We start from the raw sequence: 21,661 nt of genomic DNA, 5'->3' as shown, positions 1-21,661 counted from the left end.
GGCGCCTGGGTGGCTCAGTTGGTTAAGCGACTGCCTTCGGCTCAGGTCATGATCCTGGAGTCCTGGGATCGAGTCCCGCATCGGGCTCCCTGCTCAGCAGGGAGTCTGCTTCTCCCTCTGACCCTCCCCCCTCTCATGCTCTCGCTCTATCTCATTCTCTCTCTCAAATAAATAAATAAAATCTTTAAAAAAAAAAAAAGATGGGACCTATAATGCAGGTATGCACAGGGCTGAGGTGGCCACCTCCCCAGGAGGGCCGTGGTGAGGGGCTTCTGTCCCTGCTGACCCACCAGGTCTGCAGGAACCAGCAGGCGTGGTCTCCTTGAGGTCCTTGGTAAGAGGAAGGCCCTCCCAGGAATCCCAAGGGGCATCTGCTGTGTCAAGTGCCTTCTGCTGGCTTTCAGAAGAGTCCAGCTCATTTGAGAAGTTTCCAGAAGGTTCCAGAAGGACAGCCAGCCAAGAGAGACACGAGAAGTAATAGGGGCCCTGTTGTCCGTCTCCACAACCAGAAGCACAGATCTTCCAGAGCCAAGCTCGACATGGCTTCACAATGTGGAGTCAGAGCCACACAGAGATTCCCACCATGGCTCCATCCTGCTCCCCCCAAAGAGGAAGACCCAGTCCTGTCAGCGGCCTGCTCACTGGGGAGCCTCACCTCTCCTGAGGTCATGGAGAGTCAGACATCTCGCCGCCCAAGCCAGTGCTCCTTAGAAGAGGCCGTGCCCGAGTGTGGCCTCAGTCAGCTGGGACCACAGTCCTCAGACTGTCCCCAGGCCCCTTTTGCTGGTCAGACAAAATAGCCCTGCTTTAATGTGTTAAAACTGGAGTGGTCGAGTATAACTTTTCTTTGAAAGGAACATTCCCAAAGTTCATTCTTAAAAAAAGTGTGAATCACTGAGGTGGCATTAATTTCTTCCATTCTATAAATGGCGCTAGAAGGGAGATAAACGGGGTGCAGCCCTGCGCAGGCCCCACTGTGCGCCTGTGGGTCACACCGTGTTCTCCATGTACCCAGGGCTGTTGTTCCCAGAAAATTCCCGTAAGGGAGAAGTTATTCTTGTGTCTACAGATGGAGACCGAGACTCAGAACGGTAAAAGAACGTGCTCGAGGTCACGCAGTTAATAAGCAGAGCAACAGAAGCCTCTGGTGGTGTGGATTTTTTATTCAGAGTAACAAAATTTACACAAAAATAAAATACAGCTTGTGTGGCACTGAAGCAAGCATGGAATTAGGATGAGCTACGCCTTCAGTAAGGCTGTGATCCAAGGACCCAGAAGAGCCCCCTCAGAAAAGTAAGGCACATCTTCATGGCAACCGTGAGGAGCAGTGTGTGTCTAGTGAGAGAGCCTGCAAGGCAGACGGGGCGCTGGGGGGCAGGTTCCCGGGGAGGCAGGAAGAGGAACCCCTGGTTCCCAGCCTGAGGTGCATTCCAGAATCCTCACAAGAGGCTTGAACAGGGACTGCTAAAGTTCTGCCACAGTTGGGTAAGCTCCACGACACGGTGCACGGTGTGCACACAGCACTGGGGGCTGGCATGGGAGTCATTACGGTGACACGCTGGCCGCCTGCAGCCAAGGGGGCCCGGAGGGAAGTCGGCCAGGAGTGTCTGAGCACGGGGCCTCTCCAGGCAGGTTCCTGTTCCGGCACAAATGAGGACTCGTATTTTCGTGGTCGTGAGGTACTTGAGGTGCTCAGCACGGTCATCTTTTGACACTATTACTGAATTCTTAGTGTAAAAACACTAAATTGGGATTTGTTCAACCAGCAGCAAATGGAAAGTCACAGTCTGTATCTTATATGAAAAAACCTCAGCAGTCTCTTTAGACCCGTGGTCTGAATATGGAAGCTCAGCAAGATTAAAATGTTTTTTAAGCAAAAACTAAAGAATAAAAAGAAATACTGAGAGCTTTAAATAGGTACAAACAATTCCCCAGTATTTCTAAGGGTTTTTTGTCATCCTTCTCCCTCTGAATGGTGCTGGTCCCTCCTTTAGGTGCTTCAGCTCTGAGACCAAACTAGAATGTGATTTTAAAGAATCTCACCTCACTTTTGTATCCCAGGCTTCTCTCGTAAAAATGCTTCTCTCCTGTCCCTTTGCTTTTCATGCAAATTCTCTAGCAGTAAAGTGATGGGTGCAGAGGCCAGTGGCCTCGAGAATGCTACCCCTCAGTGGCTGGCCCCGGGGTCTCCCCAGGATCTCCCCAGTCCACACACTTTCTACAGGGCTGTCCCCCTGTCCATCCGCATGCGAAGCCTCACCTGAATGCTGTCCTGTAGGGTCCTCTGCACAGAACGGCAGTGCATTAAAGAGAGAATTCTCTGGAGGAAGCTACAACGCAAAGTGGCAGCCCATGCCCTCCCCGTCAGAGGGCTCCTTGTCTTCCGGAGGCATGGACCAGGGAAGTGACGCCCCAGCCAGGGACTTCGACGGAGAGGTGAGTGGGGTGTGGGCAGCAGTGACGTCACATCTGGAGAAGTCCTGTGTTAAAAGGATTCGTACACTTACCAAAGTGATGCCACCACCTCGAGAGTGGGCTCAGCTGCAGCCAGGGGTCGGGACTCAGGGGCCTGCTCAGCCAGGAGCAAGGTTGGGGGTGCTGACATGGCTGGTCTCCTGGGCTGCACACTGCAGTTTTGCACAGATGTTCTAACAGCTTTTGTATGACAGGGACCCACATTTCTAAAGGCCTGCAGAAAGGACTGTTGAACATTTGCCGTATTCTGTGCCCTTTACTGGCCTCAGAAAAGGGGCTTCATTACTGATGGTAGACCAGTCACACTGGCTTACTTGCTCAGGTGGCCGCGGGTCGCCTATGGGGAGCTGAGCCCCTCCTGCACCTCTGCTTCTCACTAATGTCTTCTCGGGGCCCCACAGGACTCAGATTCCCCAAGGCACTCCACAGCTTCCAACAGCTCCAACCTAAGCAGCCCGCCCAGCCCAGTGTCACCCCGGAAGACCAAGAGCCTCTCCTTGGAGAGCACCGACCGCGGGAGCTGGGACCCATGAGCGGCTTTGGTGCTCGGAGTGGACGCCAGAGCAGCTTCTCCCTCTCAGCCCCCTCCACTGCCCTGTCTCCACGTCCGTCCTCCGCCCCTGCCTGGAAGGCCCAGGGCCAGCGGCAGGAGCAGGGTGGGGGCTCAGGGACACGGACGATTGCACCTGCAGCCCCATGCCCCCCACATCCCCTGCACCCCCTTGACTTAACAACAGCCACCATCAAGGCAGACTTCCACTGAGCAGCTTCAATGAATATCGATTCCATTTCATACTTAGAGTTGCTTCCCATCATCGTGTCCCCCTCCCTGAAGGTAGCTCGAGTAGACCTTGCAGATGTGCACGGGAAGAACGTCAGGCAGACTGGTTTTCCACGGCAGAGTCTCAGCACCCCGGGCAGCACATGGGTCCCCCCACCGGCCCCCCGCCCTCCTCCAGCACCCACAGCCAGTGTCGACCTGATCATTGCCAGTAAATCCTTATTCACTAAAACAGTGCATATTTTACTACAATACAGATTTTAAATAAGTACACAAATGTAGAGGTTAAATACTGAATGTATATAGTAAAAAACATCTTGTATTCAGCAAAAGTTGGATTCCTATATAAGAGAGAGATCATTTAATTTAAAGAAATGTGTTGTTTCTCGTCTGTTTTCCAGCTAAGTAATGTAAAGGGTAGGAAGGCCTCAAGCTGACATTCTAGACCTTGGTAGACAGCGCAAAGAGTCAGAGTTTCCTCTCTGGTCGCAGCCACGGTCCTCAGGGGCTGCAGGAAAACATTTCGAAACCCGGTCCGACTGCTCTGGACTGCGGCCCAAGCACCAGACCCAGCCCAGGATGCCTCTTCAGCAGCAGCGTGAACAGGCAAATTTACTTCCAGATCTTTTGGTAATGGTAGAATTCGAACCACACTCCTCAGTTTTTACTGTATTTTGCTATCTTCTGCAGATGAATGTAGAAATGTGGTCTCGTCACCTCCTGAGTCCTTCCTTTGAAAGCACTCAAGCGATGTCATGGCTTCTGAAGGTCCCTAAAAAGGTTCCTAGACGTGCTTTCCTCCTGGGCTAAGCCTGTTCCTCCCTGCGTTGCCACGAGGCGTCCTTGGCCAGGGCCCCCCTCAGAGAAGCCTGAGAGTTTAATTACCAAATAATAGAAAACCTCAAATGCAAGGACTTGCACAGCCTTAACCAAATACTCTTCCCCGCCCCCAGTGGAAAACAGAAGTGTTGGGCCCACCAGGCAGGTGCCCCGGTGGCACTGTGCTGTTCCCACCAACACCGGGAAGTGAGTACGCACCCCGGAGGGCTGGAGTCCTTCACAGTTAGTTCCTCAGTTAAGCACATGAGCAGAGAAAGAAATAAAAATATCTCATGGAAGTAAAGAGAATCTGGCTCTCTTCCTTTTTATCTAAATTTCTCTGAGAACTAGCGACAAGAGTTCCTCCTCTCTCTCAGCTTAGGCGCGTGTGGAGTCCGAGTGGCAGTGTCCGAGCTCTGTGGCCGCCCCAGGGCGTCCGGTCAGTGCTGCTCTGAGAAGGCGCCCGAGGCTCGGTGAGGGGAGAGAGGGCCCACGGGGGCCACCTGTGCACGCGCATGCTGGCCGGGACCCTCTCCGTCGTTCTGCTTTGGGGAAAGAAGTATTGTGTGAGATGCTCCTGTACGTCCAGATGCCCAGGATCAGACCTTGAGTTTGGTCCCTGCCCTGTGACCCGGTAGCCCCATCCATGAACTTGGCGTTCCCCTGAGGGCCTGCGGCCAGCTGCCTCCTGTCCTCCTGACCAGCCCCCTCCGGCCCCTCGCCTCTCCCCTCCTGCTTCCCAGCTGTGAGTCACGGGACTCCGCACTAAGCCATTCGTTGTAGGTTCGACAACTATGTGTGAATTTGTGTTGCCTGTAGGTGCTTATTTTTTAAAGGATGCTTTTAGGATCCAAGTGTCACCCTACCTGAGGTCCGGACGACACTGCGGTGAGTCACAGCAGGGCAGAGGAGAGAGCCCCCCCAAGGCGGTAATGACCCAGGGACCTGCCCCCCGGCACTTTCTGGTCAGTCCCCAGCAGTCTTAAGTTGTAGTAGAGCAGTGCTGGATAGGACCGATCCTGACGGCAAGAGTTTGGGGCCACGGGGAACAGTTTAAGGGGGCGGTTCTTCCTAAGATAACAATCCTTCTCCTGGGCTTACCCCCCTCTCAGATACAAAGCAGTTACCAGCAGAAGCTTCTGAGAAGAAGAATCTGAAAAGGCGGGGAATGGGTTCTAGGGAAACAGAAAACCTACACAGGTAGGTGCAAAGACCAGGGAGGGGGTATTGCTGCCCGAAGTCCTGCTCGATTCTCTTGCAGGACCTTTTAAAATCACACCTGGCAGTAGGCACACATTTCACAGTAGGAAGGACAGATCAGTGAGGCATTTCTAGAATAGTCTGTATGTATTAGTATTTTGGTGCTATTTATGTCCAGCCAATTTGTTGTCTACCCTTGAATTCTAACTAATCTTGTGTGGTCTGGGTATATAAAAATTATATATATATATATATATATATATATATTTTTTTTTTTTTTTTTTTTTTTTTTTTGCCAAAAACAAAAGCCTTCCTCCTGGTCAAATGCTCACTAAAGCAGATTTCACTTTTGTAGTTCTGGGACACACGCACACCCCTACGTCAGCGAAGCACGCTCGTTCCCAGAAGCACGGTTGGAAGGCTTGGGCTGGAGCTGGAAGGGCCCCTCTGTTCAGTTTCCCACATGGTTCTCGTACTCAGGCTTCTGGGAAGAATCTGAAATTCTGTTACGTTTACAGCAACAATCTGTCATTCCTCTCTCTGCCTTCTGTATGGTTAGAGTCCTGTCATTTTGTTACTTAGTGGCCACATCGACTTCCGTGAAAGACCCGCTGCATTTCTGTGTGCATTTCTGTGCACTCTCAGGTCTCATTCCAGAAGAGCCAGGGAGGGCACGGCAGGCACACCGAACGCCGGGTACGGCAGGGCTGTCTGTCCGTCCGTCGCAGCGGTCACACACGCTGGGCAGACGAGGAAGTAGTCTGGCCCTCCGCTCCCCTGCTCCCTGGCCCAGCCCGAGTTAGTAGGTAAGCTGCATGACCGTTCGTTGAGCCTGTTAGACCTCTTTCCTTGTTCTGACTTCAGTTATCGTTCAAGTTCAGATTCTTGGCAGAGTCCGGCTGGGTAAGAGGGCTGGCTTCCACTGGAGCCGTCGGCCACCCAGCGCTGGCCAGTGGGCCGGCCTGCCTCCCTTCCCAGGGACGAGCGCCACACCCGAGGAGCCACGTCACTTACAGGGGCAAAGGAGGAGAACAAACCTGGAAACTTTCATGAAAACAAAATGACCTGCCTTTTTATTTGATAGTGTACTATCATTTATTTTATAAATTTTTTAGGGTTTTTTCTCATTGTAATATTGTACAGTTTTGCATGGCCTAGGTGTAATCATTTTTTTTGTTTAGAATATAATGCTGGCAAATGTGTGTATGGAGGGGAAAAAGATACTGCTTTAGCCTGTATTTCCTTTTGTTTGGTTTTATGCCCTCAATGTCTTAGAGAGGTTTATAAGCAGATTCTCTGCTACCAGACAGTGGTGTAGATTCTTTTGCACAGAAATATTTAAGGTGGGATAGTAAAAATGTAACAAGACTCCTCGCCAATATTTTATGTTGGTATCACTTAATATTAACCAGAATTTGATGTATTGCAATAAAACAGGGAGCTGTTAGACCTGACGGTCCTGTCTGTCTTTCCCTGATTGAAAGGTCTGAGCAGTGGAGGAAAGGTGACTGACTCTCCTCGTCTTCCTAGATCCTGCTTCCTGCCGGTCCCCCTCCTGGTCCAGGCGCCCGCCTTAGCCTGCAGAAGGATGCGGGATTAGTTTAACCAGGGACTTTTCCTAGTTCCGCCCCGTAGCTCAGGTAAGGGTGGCATTCCGTTCTCTTCCAGCTAGCAATTCCAGAACACGTCAGGCCATGGGTGAGGCCAGGCCCTGCCGCAGGCTTCCATGGCCTGCTCTGTGTGCACCTGACCCGCAGGGTACCCTCTGCACAGCCAGACACCCTCACACACACACACCGGCTGTCAAAACCATACAAACCAGGCAGCCGGCTGGTTTTCTGTCTGCTGTTTGCAGGGCAGCGGCAGATCCTTCGGGCACGTTAGTGCCTCTGCTCGTGTCCCTAACTTGGTTAGAACGGCCCACCTGGGGACGCGCAGCCAGCCCACGGGCTCTTACCAGAGGAAATCTGAAGCTGGCTGTGCCTCATTATCCTGAGGCCCCCTCCCTGGTTCCGTTTCTCATGCAGTTTACCTTCCTGTTCTTGGCGGGGCGCTGCATTGTAACGTCCGCCTCTCCAGAGAGGCCTGGTGCAGTGGGTGAGAGCGAGGCTTGGCCAGCTTTCCATAAAGGGCCAGTGAAAACTTCTACTTTGTTGGTTCTGTGGCCGTTGTTGCCCCAAATGGCCTTAGCTCGGGTGGGAATGCGCACAGCTGGGTCCCCAGATGACAACTTCCACACAGGCAGAGGCCCTGATGTGGCCCGTGGACCACCGTTTGCCGGCCCTTGGGGAGCGGAGAGGAAAATCGGGCCGCATGGCTGCCCTCGTTCCAGATCCTGACCTTCAGCAGCCACATGGGCTCTGAGCCGGTTTGTCCTACACCCTGCCAGCCCTGAATGTCCCAGAAGGCGGTGCATAAATGCAGAAACTATGTTTTAAAAAATGCACAAAAACAGCCTTCAGAAGGGCCACGACAGCTCTGAGCAGGTGATGCTGGGCACCAGGCCCCTAGCTGCTGTCACCGAGACCAGCCAGACCTCCCATCCTGTCCTGGAGCAGTCTCCCTGCGTCCTTCACCATCTGGTACACCTGTCACGGTACCAGGCTGCAAGGGGGCCCCACGGCCGTGCACACAGATGCCCGCACCTAGGAATTCAGTTTGCCGTGGGAAAAACCACAGGCCAGGAGGCTTCCCTCAGCAGCGGCCTGGCCCCCTGGGGTGCAAGCCAGGCAGACCCTGCTGGTAGGGGTCACCGCCCCCCAGTTGGCTCTTCTGCATATGTGGTGTGTGCAGGGGGCACACATCTTCCCTCTCCCCCCCCAGTGATGAATTTGGGCTGAGCGTTCAGGTGTATCTGGAGGCGGCCTAGGGTGTGACACTGACCTCGGGCTGGTCACCATCAGCTCGGTGCCCATTATGTGTAGAAGAATTCACACCATGATGCTAGGAGGGTGGGTTTTTGTCTTTTTTAATATTGAAACAAATCATACAAGAATTGTACAAAAATGAACAGCCCTCAGATATAACCAGGTGACACTGGCACATTCATCTCCTTCCATGGGTCCAGAAACGTCCACTTGTCCACAGTACACAGCCCAGCCCAAGAGCAGGCAGGGCCTCAGCAAACAGGGCTTTTGCCAGCACCGCTCGGAACACAGGCTCGAGCAAAGGGCACAAAACACAAATCTCATTCTAGAAACACACAAGCCTCATCCTATATGTACATTCAGGCTTCTCCGTATTTCGGGTGGCAAGGATCCCACGGCAGTCCTGTCCCCCTCTGCTAGCGTCCCCAGGAGGGAAACCACCGGGCGGGGGCTCACGGAGTGGGCTGTGCCACCCGCTGCTTGCAGTAGTTGCTGTAAGCCTCCTCAAACATGGCCTTGCAGGGGAAGCGGGCCTTCAGCTTGGAGCAGATGAGGAAGGAGCCCCCCATCTTCCTGTGCAGGGAGTAGGTCTCCTCGGGGGGCGGGATGAGCCGGTGCCTCAACATGATAGGGATCAGGTTGTGGATCTTCTCGGTGGTGCTCTGCGTGCCGAAGTCGAAGGGTTCCTCCGAGGCGAAGGCCTCCCCCAGGATGAGGATGGCGTCCAGGTGGGCATCCTCCATGGCCTGGTGGGGGTGGGGTGGGGCAGAGGGTGAGTGGGGCCGCGCCCTGGCACAGAGCTGTCCCACCAGGTGGCGTTGAAGGGGAGGAGGCTCAAAGGGGGCATCTGATGATTAACGAGATTAAGGAACGGTAGCTGGGGCCAGGGGGGAAGCCTGCTGTGTGCCCCGGTCTCACATGAGGCAGGGTGGGCAGGGGCCCCAGGCACAGCATGGCGGCCAAAGCCTGACAGCCTGGAGGCCTGGCTGCCGGCCTGTGCACGCCTCCTGAGGGTGGCCCGGACGCCCAGCCTCCCCCCTGGCAAGGAGGGGAAAGGGCTGCTCTCTCGGGGAATTCTGGTGACAGTTCAGGGGACAGGAACACAGACCAGTGCCCCCACACTTAAAGGGCTGCAGAGCCGGCTCCAGGCCCCTGCCGGCCGGCCCCCAGACCTCAGAAGGTGGGCCAGGCTGTGCCCTCCCCCTGCACTCACTAAGCCCCAGCTCCGGATCAACAGGTGGGTGGGAGGGAGGGGCATGGGCTTCCTGACTGACCCATCGCCTGAGGCTCCAATCACGCCTCATCCTGCCACACCCAGGATGCCCAGGGAGCAGGGGTGAAGGCAGACCCAAGGAGAGTTCTCCAGGGCACTAACTCCTCTCACTTCATTTCTTAAGTCAAAGTTTGGGGAAAAGCAGCCCACTGCCCACCCTCCCCACGAGCGGGGCCTGCGGAGCTCCAAAGGCCACAGGGAGCTGACCTTGACCTCATAGCCAGTGAGGAACTTCATCTCTATGGACTTCTTCAGCACCGCCTCCCTGTCCCTGTCGGCAGCTGCCCTGATGATCTGGGCAGACACCCAGGAGGGGCTGTGAGTGGCAGGGGAGGAGGCGCTCCCGGGAGCCAGGGAGCCCCCAGTTGCCTGCCCCCCACCTTGTCCCCTTCACTCCTTCCAAGCCCCCAGCCTGTGAGCCCGACGGGCCTCGTCCTCACCCACAGTCACCGGGGGTGGGAGGACAGCAGCCCCGTCACCCTCCCCTCTCCCAGTGTCCCCTGGGCCGATCCTAGGCCCCGGCCCCCCGCCAACCTGAATGTAGAGGTCCGTGAAGGATCGGTCATATTCCCGAGTTGCCCCAAAGTCCAGAAGAGCCACCTGGGAAGGAGCAATACCGGAGAAGTTTAGCCCGGTGGAGCAGGGGCCAAGACCCCCGATTATGCAGACCCCTCTCCAGTGAAGTTCCCAGGGGTTCACCTTGTGCAGCTGAGGGTCATAGAAGAAGTTGGACCAGTTGGGGTCTGTCTGCATGAAATGGAACTCGAACAGCTCCCTCAGGCATAGGACCAGGATGTTGTAGCAGATCTGGGGGGCGGGGGGAGGGGCAGGGAGCAGCCCTGGTCATGGTGGCACCAGGCTGACTCTGGGGCCTGGGGAACCCCCTCCCGCCCTCCCCCCTCTTCCGGTCGCCCCCCCGCTGTCCACACGAGGACTCTTGACTCCACGTGTCCCTGGCAGGGGGAACACAACAGCCCTGTCCCCTTCATCCCTAGAAGCAGCACCTCGGGGCCAAGGCCATGGTCAGACACACCTCGTTCCGAATCTCCTGGCTCAGCCCCTCAGCCTGGTCCAAGGGGAAGCCGGACACCAGCTCTGTGGTCAGCACATGGGGGCTGCACAGCTCGTCCACAATCTCAGGCACGTAGAAGAAGGGGTGGTCCTTCAGCAGCGCCCTAGGGGGCGGCTTGGGACAGTCAAACCCTGGCCCCAGAGCCTCCCACCCTCACTCTGGGGACAAAACTTGGCCACAACCCCAGGCCCCAATCGCCACCACCCACCCCTCAGAGCCGCAGGGGCTTTCATCCACCCCGGGGGCTGCCCCGAGCGGCCCCTCTGTCTCCGGTGTGGGAGCTGCTGGCTGCAAGCCCCACCTGAACTTCCCGGCGCAGGCAGCCTCTCGCTGGTAGTCACACTCCAGGGCCAGCTCCCGCCTCAGCACATCGATCAGGTGCTCAGGGAACAGGCCTGCGCCAGGGAGGAGGGTGTCAGCGGGGGCTGGGGGCTCCCCAAGGCGGCCCCCACAGGTCCCCAGAGCCCGTCCTGCATGCCTGCCCTTGACCCTGCGGCCAATCTCAGACCTTCGGGAAGCATGTTGCTCATGTTCAGCACGGCCATGAGGTTGTTGACGTCACTGTTGATGCTCTGTGCCACACCAGGGTACTGCAGGGGGTAGCAGAGGGGTCCCGGGCAGGCAGGGCCGGGTCCTGTGAGGGAGCCCTGCTCTCCCAGCCCAGTCCCACCCAGACCCCATACCTTGGGCGAGTGACAGATGTAACCCTACAATGCTGCCAGGACCTCCCAGGTGACTTTGTTCTCCATCAGCCCCTCCCCCGCCAAGCAGTCAGGGCCCCATCCCCCCTGAGCAAACACTGACTTGTCCCCTGGCCCCGCCCACACCAAGCTCACAGGGAGGCTGTTCTACCTGCACTCACTCAGCAGGTACTTCCCAGTGCCCAGTGCTGAGCAAACACAGGTGCTGCTCTGCAGAGGGGGCGCACGGGGGTGTAGGGTGAGGAGACCCCAACACTGCAGGGCCTGGGCCCAGCCCTCTGCAGCCCCCACAGGGGTGGATGCACACACCGGGTGCCTACCTGGATCTTCATGGCCACCTCGCGGCCGCCCTTCATGCGAGCCAGATGCACCTGCCCGATGGAGGCGGCCGCAAAGGGCCGCTCCTCAAAGTACTCCAGCTTGTCCCGCCAGCCGGGGCCCAGGTCATTGTTGAGCGTTTTCTGGTGGGAGGAGCCAGGGAGGGGCCGTGAGCATAGCCCATGCCGGGACACCCTGAGAAGCACCCCCAGGCTGCCCCCTCCCACGGGCTGCCACAGCTGCCACCCAAGGCGGGGAAGGGGCGGCAGAAGACCCAGACCCCCCCTCCCAGGCCCTGTCCGCTCACCATCATCTGCTTCAGCGGCATGAAGTCCGCGCTCTGCCTCACCCGCTCAAATATCTTGGCCAGGTGGGGGTTGATGAAAGCATCATCTGGAAGGTACCAGAAATCGGCAGAGGGCTACCCCTCAGAAGGCAGGCGCATGGGTCAGGAGCAGAGCAGCCCCCTCCATGGCCCCCAGGGCTGTGGACAAAGGCTCCAGGGAGGACACAGGGCCCCAGGCTGGGCTGTGCACATTCCCGGGGCCCCATAGCCAACAACAGAGGCCCGAGACAGCCTCCCCTGGGGCGCAGGGGGCGTCCGTGCAGCCCGAGGGCCCCGGCATGGGGCGGCAGGTGCCATGGCTTGCTGACTCAAGTTTGCTGACTCACCAGTGACTTGAGAAGGTGGATTTCTTAGAAATAACAGGCAAAGCTTTTTGGGATTATAAAAGCAGCAAATTTCAGAAATAAAGTGGCGTAAGAGCTCAGAAACACCCAGAACCTGACCACCTACAGAGAACTGTTTTTCCCCTTCTGACACTATTCCTAATGCATCTCTTTGGAGCCATGGTGGCCCCTCATGAGGCCGCTCCGACCAGCTTTCCTCACATGGTGGTTTCCCGTGGTATCAGCGTTCTGAAATGCTCTGCCACGCGCCAAGGGCAGGAGCATGACGTCCTGCACACAAGTCCTGAGAGCCGCCACCTCGGCCACCTGCTGCTCGCTTGGGGCTGTGGGTCCAGGCCACGGAGGATGCTTTGAGGATGCTTCTCCCACGCAGAGCCCGGCGCGCATCTCTGACACTGTCCTTGCGAGGAGTCACCACACAGGGGTCCTGCACTTGGGGCTGGTCCATGGAAGGGCTGCAGACGCACCCCGCCTGCCCCGGGGATTAACTCCATCCTATGTCCTCCGTGAGCCCAGCTGCGGGCCCAGGAGGGGACTCGTCTTCAAACCTCTCCCCCGCCCCCCTGCAACCTCCGGCCCCCACACGTGACAGTAGGGGGCGCTGGCAGCAGTGGGACTCTCACCAACTTGGGAGATGTGAGGATCACCTCCAGAGATGCCAAAACACCCACAACAAAGCAAGAAAAACCACCACGGGCTCCTACTTAGTATGTTTTTAAACATCCTGGCTGCTCAACAGCCAGGACTCAAGCAAGAGGGGCCAGTGGTGGGGGAACATCCCCCAGTCCCCTCCGGAGTGGGGCCCCCACGGCTCCAGCCCCCAGCATGCACTCACCCTGGATGCTGAGCATCTGGCCCAGCTTGAGCGCTGCCCCGCGCACCTTGCACAGCGTTCGCACTATGCGCTCCGCGTTCGCCTCCGACAGGAAGGGGCTGGAATCCAACACGGCCTTCTTCCCTGTGGGCAGGAGCTGGGTCAGCATGTGCCCACCCGTCGCCTCCCGGGGTGTCTGCAGGCCTCACCCGACCTGGCCACATGGGGCAGCCGCAGCTCGTCTCATCACTCGGCCCGGGGCACCAGGGAGCCTGAGTGCATCCCAGGCCATCAGCCCCAGGCTCCAGCGTCATAAAAACAGGGACAATACAGAACTTAGGGGTATGGGGGATTTTCAAGTGCAGCGTGAAGAAATAGGAGCGCTCACACTGGCACCAGCCTCCTGAGGCCCCTAAAACCAGCAATGCAACTTACACTCCATGCCGCATACCCACCTGCCCGATGCTGTGGAAGGCCCTTCAGGACCACCCAGCTCTCCCAGGCCTGACTTTAGCAGCCCCCCAACACACGCACGCGCACACATTTACACACGCAGAGCCCCTCCCTCCGTATCCATCCCTGGGGCCTGATGGGGACAGCACAGAAGGCCATAGCGGCACGTAGGGGGCAGGCACCAGGAGGGAGGGACCTGGAGGGACCCATGTGAGGACTCCGTTACTGTCCCTCCCACCCACATACGGGACAAAGGTCACCTCTACCCCTGAGGTCACTACAAGGCAAGCTGGCACAGGAGAGGGCCGTCCTCCGGGGAGGAGAGCACAGGGTCAAGGACAGCACTCAGCCGGCTGCTGTCTGCCCATAGAGGCCCCCGAGGTACAGTAACCTCATGGGTGCAGATGACCTTTGTCCAATACAACCAGGGGTGGTAGGCTGCAGGGTGAGGACATGGGAGGGCTGCTACCGCGTGGCCACAAGGACATCAGGACCCGCTCTGGCGTCTGCCCCCTCACCCCAACCCCAGCACAGCCTGGCCGCAGGAACAAGTCCACCCTGGTCGGGACCCACCCCCCCAGCTCTTCCAGCCCTGGGACACCCACTGCTTTCCCTGCGCTCTGTCCTTTGAGTCTGGTTAGATCTCTGCCCACAGCTATCCCCACAGTGCATGGCACTGTCCTCAGCACTCGGAGTGGGGGAGCTGCGTCCTCCAGGAAGGAACTCTGCCCCAGGGGCTGCGTCCAGCCTGGCCTCTGACAGATGGGGGGTGGGGGGGACATGGGGACTAAGCCCCAGGGACATTCAGTTTGCAGACGAGAAGCCCCCGAGAGCACCCGCGGATCTTCTGCCCCCCGAGGGCAGCTACGTGAGGCCGGACCCGCCCTTGGGAGCTGGGCCGAGAAGGGGCCCCACATTACCCCCTTGCCCTGAGCCAGAGCTGAGAGAATGGGGGCCCCTCTGTGTGCACTGCCCCCCCCAAACCCTGGGCCCCAGTGGAAAGGCAGGGAGGAGAAGGGAGGCTGAGGAGGAGGCAGATCTGCGCTCCCCCCACACACAGCCCTGGGCTGCCTGCAGCACTCCTGAGATTTGGGGACCCGGCCCTCTCGGGCATTCCAAGCAGCCCCTTCCCACAGCCCAGAGGTATGTGCTCCCGCCTGGGCATGGCCAGTTCTGAGAGCCGCCTGGGGGAGCTGGGCCATGGTGGGCAGGCCTCCCACTCAGGAGCAGCTCTGCTGGGGCTGACCGGGCCGGGCTGGTCAGCATCCTCCAGGCCATGGGTTCCAGAGCCCACTCAGAGCTGGAACGCAGCCTAGGGGCTGCCCAGGCCCCCCAACCCCGGCTCTCAGGCCATGGTCCCTAGGCCCCTTGACCCCCAGCCAGGGTCACCACTTCCCTGATGAAGGTCACCACCTGTAACCTTGGAGCCAGTCCTGCCTCTTCTCTGCTTGGCCGAGGTGCCCGAAGAGCAGCCAGTTTCCAGGGACAGAGGGGGGGTGCGGAGAACACCGGCTTCTCATTCCAGAGAAAGCCAGGCTTCGTTTTCAAAGTGTCTCAGCACCAACACTAAAAATACCCTCGCTAAACCCTCTCTGTCCTCAGGCCCCTTCCAAGGACACTCGATGTGCCCCAGGAACCCTGTTCTCTGGCCTGTGGGGACACACCACTGTCCTTTCTCCATGAGGCCCCTCGTCCCCACAGGAGGGTCTTGAGGGGAAGAGGGGCCATCCAGGTGTGTGGCAGGCTCCCCTCAGGGCCCCCAGCTGGGGCTTCGGGGGTCACAGTGCAACAGCACAGTGGGGTGTCCCTGGGTGTACCCCCAGAAAGGAGTTGATGTTCCCTGAATGGGCCAGGGGGCACCCAACCCAGATCTTCAAATACATTTGGAGAAATCCACCGAGCAGAGGGCTCTCCCAGCGCTGTTCTCGGGACTCCAGGGAAGGGAAAGCCCCCTACACCCCGAGCTGCCCTGACCCAACATCACGGCATCATGAGCACCACAAAATTCAGAGCAGCCAGTCTGCCGAACTTTCTCCATGGAGTCCCACCCTGACCTGGCCACCAGGACTAGGGAGGGCTGACGGTGGTGACCTGACCTCATGGCCCCTGGGAGGCAGGGGACAAAGGAGTCAGGGTGCTCACCTCAGAGACAGAGGGCAGGTCTCGGAGGTGGGGACACCAAGGGCCCTGAGGGGTCTGGTCCAGCAGCACGGACACCCCTCACCCACTGCCCCGTGGGGAGCTCTGGGCTCCAACAGCCCCGCATAGCAAGGCAGACGCAGGGCCAAAAGTGAATCAGAAGCGGGCAGGTGTGCCGGCCACCGGGGGAGCCGGGAAGGGCTGGGCAGGCCAGCTAGAACAGCCTTCGGGCCGCAGACGACTCCGGGGCGCCATTTATGTGGAACACAGGACAGGAGACGGCCCCTGGAGGCCCACACTTCAGGAACATGGAGGGGCTGGGGGCCAAGTGGCCCACCTCCCAGGGCCCAGCTCACCTGAAGGGTCATCTGGGCGGAGGCTCTTCTTGGCTACCTCAGCCAGTGCCCCAAAGCCTAGACCCACGGCCAGACCTGCAAGGAGGAGAAGGAGTGCTGGGTGCTGGTGTGGGGACTACCTACCACCCCTCCATCCGTGAGGCCCAGAGCAGCCTCACAAGGTCACCCACCGCAGCTCCCCAGGGACACTTGCTGACAGTCTAGACGTTCTGAGAAGGGGGAAGAGAGAGAGGAAGGACACACGTGCTGTTTTCAGAGGTGTGGCGCCATCCGTGGAAAAGCTTCCCCCACCCCCACCCCCCTTGCTCGCAGGGCACGTGAAGGCCCTAAGAATGCGCATGCGTGGGACACGGTTTCCCAGCACAAACAGAACACGGAGCAGCAACGGTCCATGGGCCGAGGACATCCTGACCCCACGGGGCACCCCCTGGAACGCAGCCACCCCCTTCAGCGTGAAGAGCTCCACCTCTAGAATTCTCTGACTCCACTGCCCCAAGAAGGAAAGGCGTCAGTACAGTGATAGAAAGGAGTCGCTGGTGGGAGTCAGAACAGTCTGCGAAGGCAAAGCCATGGAGACTCGCTGCCCACCAGGGCCTGCAGGGTGCGGACAGTGGTCTGAGGACAACGGGGGCGGCAGTCAATTTCTCATCTAAACACTGTGTTTCACAATCTTCAAAATCAAAGTTCATCAATACCTCTTTTGTCCAGAGGCCAGAAATGCCCGACCCCAGCTGTCCAGGAGAGGCCCACGGAGCACAGCAGGTGCCACTGGGGTCACAGAGAAAGCCCAGGGGTCCGGTCAGGACCTGCTGCCTCTACTTGAGGCACGATTCTCGCTGGCGTGGGGGCACCCGTTAGCAGAGAGTGGAGGACACGTGCGTGAGCGCACCGGCCACGGCAGAAGGGACAGCAGGGGCCCACAGAAGACGCCGAAGACGCCAATGCCCGTGGGGCCAGGAGGCGGGTGGCACACGCAGCCCCCACGCCCAGAGGCGTGAGCTCCGCCCGGCGCACTGTTTAACGGGCGAGGAATCCAGCATGTGCTTCTGTATTTTTCCCAGTTTTGCACTGTTATGAAAAATACTATTGAATTTATTCAAAATTTTATTTAGCAAAAAATAATAGCCAACAAATAATAGAACAATAATTTTAAAACCCAAAGAAGGTTTTAACCCAACCTTACAACGTGCTTTTGCAATGCATCTTAGCCACCATCAGGCAAGGGTGCAGTGTGTGCGTCACCAGCCCCATAGGTCACGGCGAGGCCTCAGCAGCCGACTGAGAGTGAGAGCTCCCAGTGGGACAGGCAGCGCTCCGGCGCTTGCTGCGGACCGTCACTGCTCCCATTCAATGTGGTGACAGCACTGCTGCCTAGAGGCACCAGGCCAGCCACGTGCAGAAGGGTAAATTTTCTAGTAGCCACAGTAAAAAAAAAAAAAAAAAAGGCAAAAAGAAGCATGCGAAGTGAATGCGCAACGTGTATTTTATTTAACATAATACATCCAAAATATTACTAAGTCCTCTTGTGTGTAAAAATCATCAGAGGTATTTCACGGTTTTGTTTTGGTTTTGTACAGAGTCTTCAAAACCCAGCGTGTACGCGCACCGAGCACGGCCTGGTTTGGCCCGGCCATGCTCCAAGCACTCACGCATACAAGCAGCGCAGGGCAGGATGAGCCAAGTTCTGGAAGCCATAGGAAGAAGCCAGGCACCTGAAAGGGCCCTCAGGTCCACCAAGGCCATCTGGCAACCGGGCCTGTTTTAGCTCTGACCAGCTCCAGAGGGCACTGGGCACGGAGCTGAAATAGCTAAGAGCAGCCGCGCCAATTAAACATTAACTCCCTGCTGCCTGCCCACCCCGCCCCACCCAGCACAGTATCTGCCTTTGCAAAGTAAGTGATAACAAGCAAGGTTAACCTTCAAACTACAATGACCCTCACCAAGGTCTCTCTGCATCTGCCTGCATCAAGTCCAAAGACAAGCCTCGGGTTAACCAGCCTAGCCACCGCGAGCAGAGGTGGCCCCCCAGCTCCCCTGCCTGTCGTCGTCCCCCTCAGAAGTTCTGTCACACCCTTCCCTGGCCATTTCTAGGCTGCCGGGCAGGGCCAAAGCTCTCCAAGGGCAAGGACCTGTCATTAGATCACCAAAAGACGTTACACAAAGACCGCCTTAGGCTCCTTCGGTGGCCTGCGAGCTCCCAGGGAGCTGGAGGTGCAGCAGCCGACGGGCTCCCCACTGTGGCCAGCCCAGCTGCCCTGACCTTGACCTCAGGAGCTCCCCCTCTAGTGAACCAAGAATAAACCAGCCCTCCCCCACCCAGCGAGCTTCCAGTCATTCTCAGAGCCTTGTCGAGAGGAAAGCACAAGGCCCAGCCAGGCTCTTCCTCTCCCAGAACCAGGTGGTACTGGAGGCTTCCGCTCAGACTTCCCGAGGCCTGGTGGGGACGCCTGGAGCCCCACTTGCTCACTCCACGTGTGACCCATTTTCTTCGGCCCCACCTCAGTCCTCCCAGTGCTCAGGGCGCTGGGAGCCATCATCAGCTCGGCCCACACGGCCGGCCAGCAAGTCCTGGCAGACAACCAACCGTCCACAGAGCCAGCTCTGCGGCCCCGGGGCAGCAGTCGGCAGCCTGGCCTCCGTCCTGGCCTGCGAGGAGGTGCCGGCCCCTGCCAGGAAGGTAGCCTTTCTCTCAAGAACAGAGCTTTTGCAGTCAAGAAATGGAGGGGAAGCAGGAGGGTTCTCCCCAGAGAGAGGAGAGCCCTGCGCCAGCTTCCCAGGCCCCCAGCTCAGCCTCTCCTCCCTGCAGTCCCCCTGGAGGTTATCGGAGCCCAACAAGTCCGCCCTGGAGCACCCTGGGCTTCGGCCCAGACAGACAGCAGAGGCTGAGAAAAGGAAAAACAAAACACCTTCCAACAAACAGCGCCGTCGGGAAGGAGGCTTGGTGAAAGGTGCCCTGGGTGGGAAGACGTAGCTGTAGGCTTGGTGAAAGGTGCCCTGGGTGGGAAGACGTAGCTGTACCTGCCAGAAACCCCGGGCTGTTTACAGAGCAAGGCTCACGGGGGCTTCTGTGCCACAGCCCCAGAGATTTCTATGGACAACACACTGTGTGCCAGGCACCGTTCTGGGCCCGCACTGTCATAACACATCTTCTAAGCCAGAGGACACACAAAGGGGTGGGGGGCAAGGACCCTGCCTTTGCAGCAAACTGTTCCTGAATCCTGGCCCCAGGGGACAGCACGGGGCATCAGGAAAGAGGGGTGCAGAGTCCCCTGGACGGCGTGGCCCCAGGCTGTCAGGAGCCGCCCCCTCCCCCATGCCCAGCAAGGAACCCTGCTGCAGTCTCAGACTCGGCTCAGGTCCCTGCGCAGTCACAAGCAAGCACACGGCCGTGGGCCACTGAGGCACGAGTCACCTGAACCAGACATCACCGTATCTGCCCTCGCCTCCCTCACAGAGCTCCTCAGGGGGCAAAGCAGACTCATGCGCCCCTTGTAGAGCACCTCCTGGAGGAGCAGAAACCACGCGCCCACACCCGTCACCCCCACCAAGCGGGTGCGGGCAGGGACCCGCTGTGAGAGGAAAACAGGAGTGCGCCCCCAGGATTGCAGGCAGCAAGTTGGTGTCCCCAGGGCCACCCCACAAGCAGTCAGCCCTGCACGCTGCCTGCCAGCCCTGGGACCTCTGATCTCCGCGGCCTCAATGACGACTGAGTGCCCGATTGATAAAGCTCTGTGAGGGGGATGCCTGACTTCAGACAAGCGACCTTGGCACATGGAGCCAGGGGGCTGGGCACACGGGGCTGCCACACGAGGCCCAAAGGCTCCCCCCCCCAACCCCAGCCGCAGGTCTGGTGGCAGCGTCCCAGCGGTACGGCTCTGCTTAGCTCCTAGGCCTCCATCTGCGCCCACAGTGAGTCGGTCACCAAACTTGCTACCCAACTTCCTGTCCTTGATCTTGGGAGCATGTGCTTTGCACTTTTGCATTATTAAAACATGAGAATGGTTGATGGGAGTTCTATTTGTTTTAAATGTTCTTCGCAAAATTAAAAAATAACCAAAAAACCAAATACGCCCAGTCACCCACTGTTGGTTTACGGCTGGGATGGGACCACGAGAGTGCGGGGTGAGGGCATGACGACCCCAGAGAGCATGCGGCTGCTGAGACACTGACCATGTCCCCACATGGGTCAGCGTCCCAACAGCCAATGCCGCGCCTCCACCCTACACCTTATTTTCCGACAGAGAAGACACTCTTCTGTGGCCTCCTCTCTTTCTTGGTATATTTCCTTTTTACTAAGACGTTACTCAGTGTTTTCATGTCCAGAGGCCCGTGACTAGCAGCAGAAACACACGTGGACAAGTGGCGTCACATCATAACTGAGGTGGACGGAGGATGATGACACAAGAGTCCCACAGCACCCCTCCCCCTTGCTCAAGTCAAGCCTTTTTTTTTTTTTTTTTAAACAGGCTCCACACCCAACACAGGGCTCAAACCCATGACCCCGAGATCAAGTTGACACTCCTCTGAGCCGGCCGGGCACCCTGCGTGAACTATTTTTTTAAAGCAAAGCATTTTTCTGGGAATGAGGGTCCCTGAACTTTTCACCTTCTTAAAAATACAAGGGTTCCCAAGGGTCCGTTTGCTCTACTCATCACTCCTGGCCCAGTCTTGTCATATCTGTTCCCTAGACCAGATTTCGCAAGCCATTCCACACATCGCCCTCCTTCTTCCTGCTTTTGCACATCCGGTGTCCTCCCGTCCTGGTGCCCTCAGCACCTCCTCGCTCCTGCCTCCCCGGCAGGACTGTAAGGTTCCTGGTGGAGGCCCGACTGCCACAATGAATGAGCAGCAGCGATCAGCTCCTTCAGAGATCAGCCTCCTCTGCAGCAGGCCTGACCCGCTAAGGTCTCCCGGCCGAAAATAGGGGAGGGGAACCCAAGAGAAAGGATGGTTCAGGACCCCCACCCGCAGACACACAGGAGATGGGAAGATGGCTCCTCCGAGGCACAAAGTGGAAAACGGACGGAAAATACAGACAAGGACACGAGAAACACGCAGAGGACCGTGGATACATGACACACCTAACACGTGTCATGGGAGAGAACAGGGTACAGGAGCAGCACTGGAAGAAATGACCAGAATTTCCCAACTCAGACAAAAGACATTAAGCCACAGGTCAAAATATCCTCACCAAAGCCAATGCAAGACCCCTATTGTCCAGGGCCTCCCGACCAGGGGCCATGGGCTCAGCCGACAACCCTGGGCTCTGTGTCAACCCAGCTGCTTGCAGGTGGCGGTGCCAAGGCGCCGGGGGACCCCTGTAAGTGGGTCAATGTGCACGCGGGGCTCGGCCTGAGACCAGATGGATGGGCCCAACCCACAAACCACTATATCGTGTGGGAGGGAGTCTCCCAGGGCTGAGGCAGGGTTTTTCCTCATCTCCTAACCCACCGAGAACTGTCCCAAGCCAGGGGCTGCCGCAACAGAGGGCTTGTTGGGGAACAGCTGCAGGCCTCCCCCCATTCTGCTCCCTTGGACCACCGCACCCGGGCCCCACTCTCGCCAGGCGGCCAACAGCACTATGTGCGAGTGATGTATCTTGTGCATTTTAACTTTTTTTCCATAATTATTCTGGTTTTGTGGTTTTGTAATGTTTTAATCTTAAGGCTCTACTTCCTGCCTGGTGTTCTCAGGAGCTTGATC

The 21,661-nt window shown here is 57.8% G+C and overlaps 2 protein-coding genes across 4 annotated transcripts in view; one reads left to right on the top strand and one right to left on the bottom strand.

Annotated features, from left to right (window-relative positions):
• CDC42BPA (CDC42 binding protein kinase alpha) overlaps window positions 1–21,661 on the top strand; it is a 727,403-nt gene that overhangs the window by 602,640 nt on the left and 103,102 nt on the right. The gene's annotated exons all lie outside the window — the stretch shown is intronic.
• COQ8A (coenzyme Q8A) overlaps window positions 8,228–21,661 on the bottom strand; it is a 40,505-nt gene continuing 27,071 nt past the window's right edge. Inside the window, exons 5-15 of the mRNA XM_081824464.1 lie at window positions 15,959–16,033; window positions 13,032–13,154; window positions 11,814–11,899; window positions 11,509–11,649; window positions 10,996–11,077; window positions 10,789–10,882; window positions 10,449–10,590; window positions 10,115–10,222; window positions 9,950–10,015; window positions 9,623–9,709; window positions 8,228–8,888 (exon numbers count right to left, since the gene is read on the bottom strand). Of these exons, the coding sequence (XP_081680590.1) occupies window positions 8,595–8,888; window positions 9,623–9,709; window positions 9,950–10,015; window positions 10,115–10,222; window positions 10,449–10,590; window positions 10,789–10,882; window positions 10,996–11,077; window positions 11,509–11,649; window positions 11,814–11,899; window positions 13,032–13,154; window positions 15,959–16,033 (1,298 nt within the window). The 3' untranslated portion in view covers window positions 8,228–8,594. The remainder of the gene's footprint in view (window positions 8,889–9,622; window positions 9,710–9,949; window positions 10,016–10,114; window positions 10,223–10,448; window positions 10,591–10,788; window positions 10,883–10,995; window positions 11,078–11,508; window positions 11,650–11,813; window positions 11,900–13,031; window positions 13,155–15,958; window positions 16,034–21,661) is intronic.

This window comes from Leptonychotes weddellii, chromosome 6, assembly GCF_054177405.1.
Source record: "Leptonychotes weddellii isolate Sample4059 chromosome 6, ASM5417740v2, whole genome shotgun sequence".
Classification (NCBI taxonomy): domain Eukaryota; kingdom Metazoa; phylum Chordata; class Mammalia; order Carnivora; family Phocidae; genus Leptonychotes; species Leptonychotes weddellii.
This window is presented reverse-complemented; position numbering and strand designations above follow the sequence as displayed.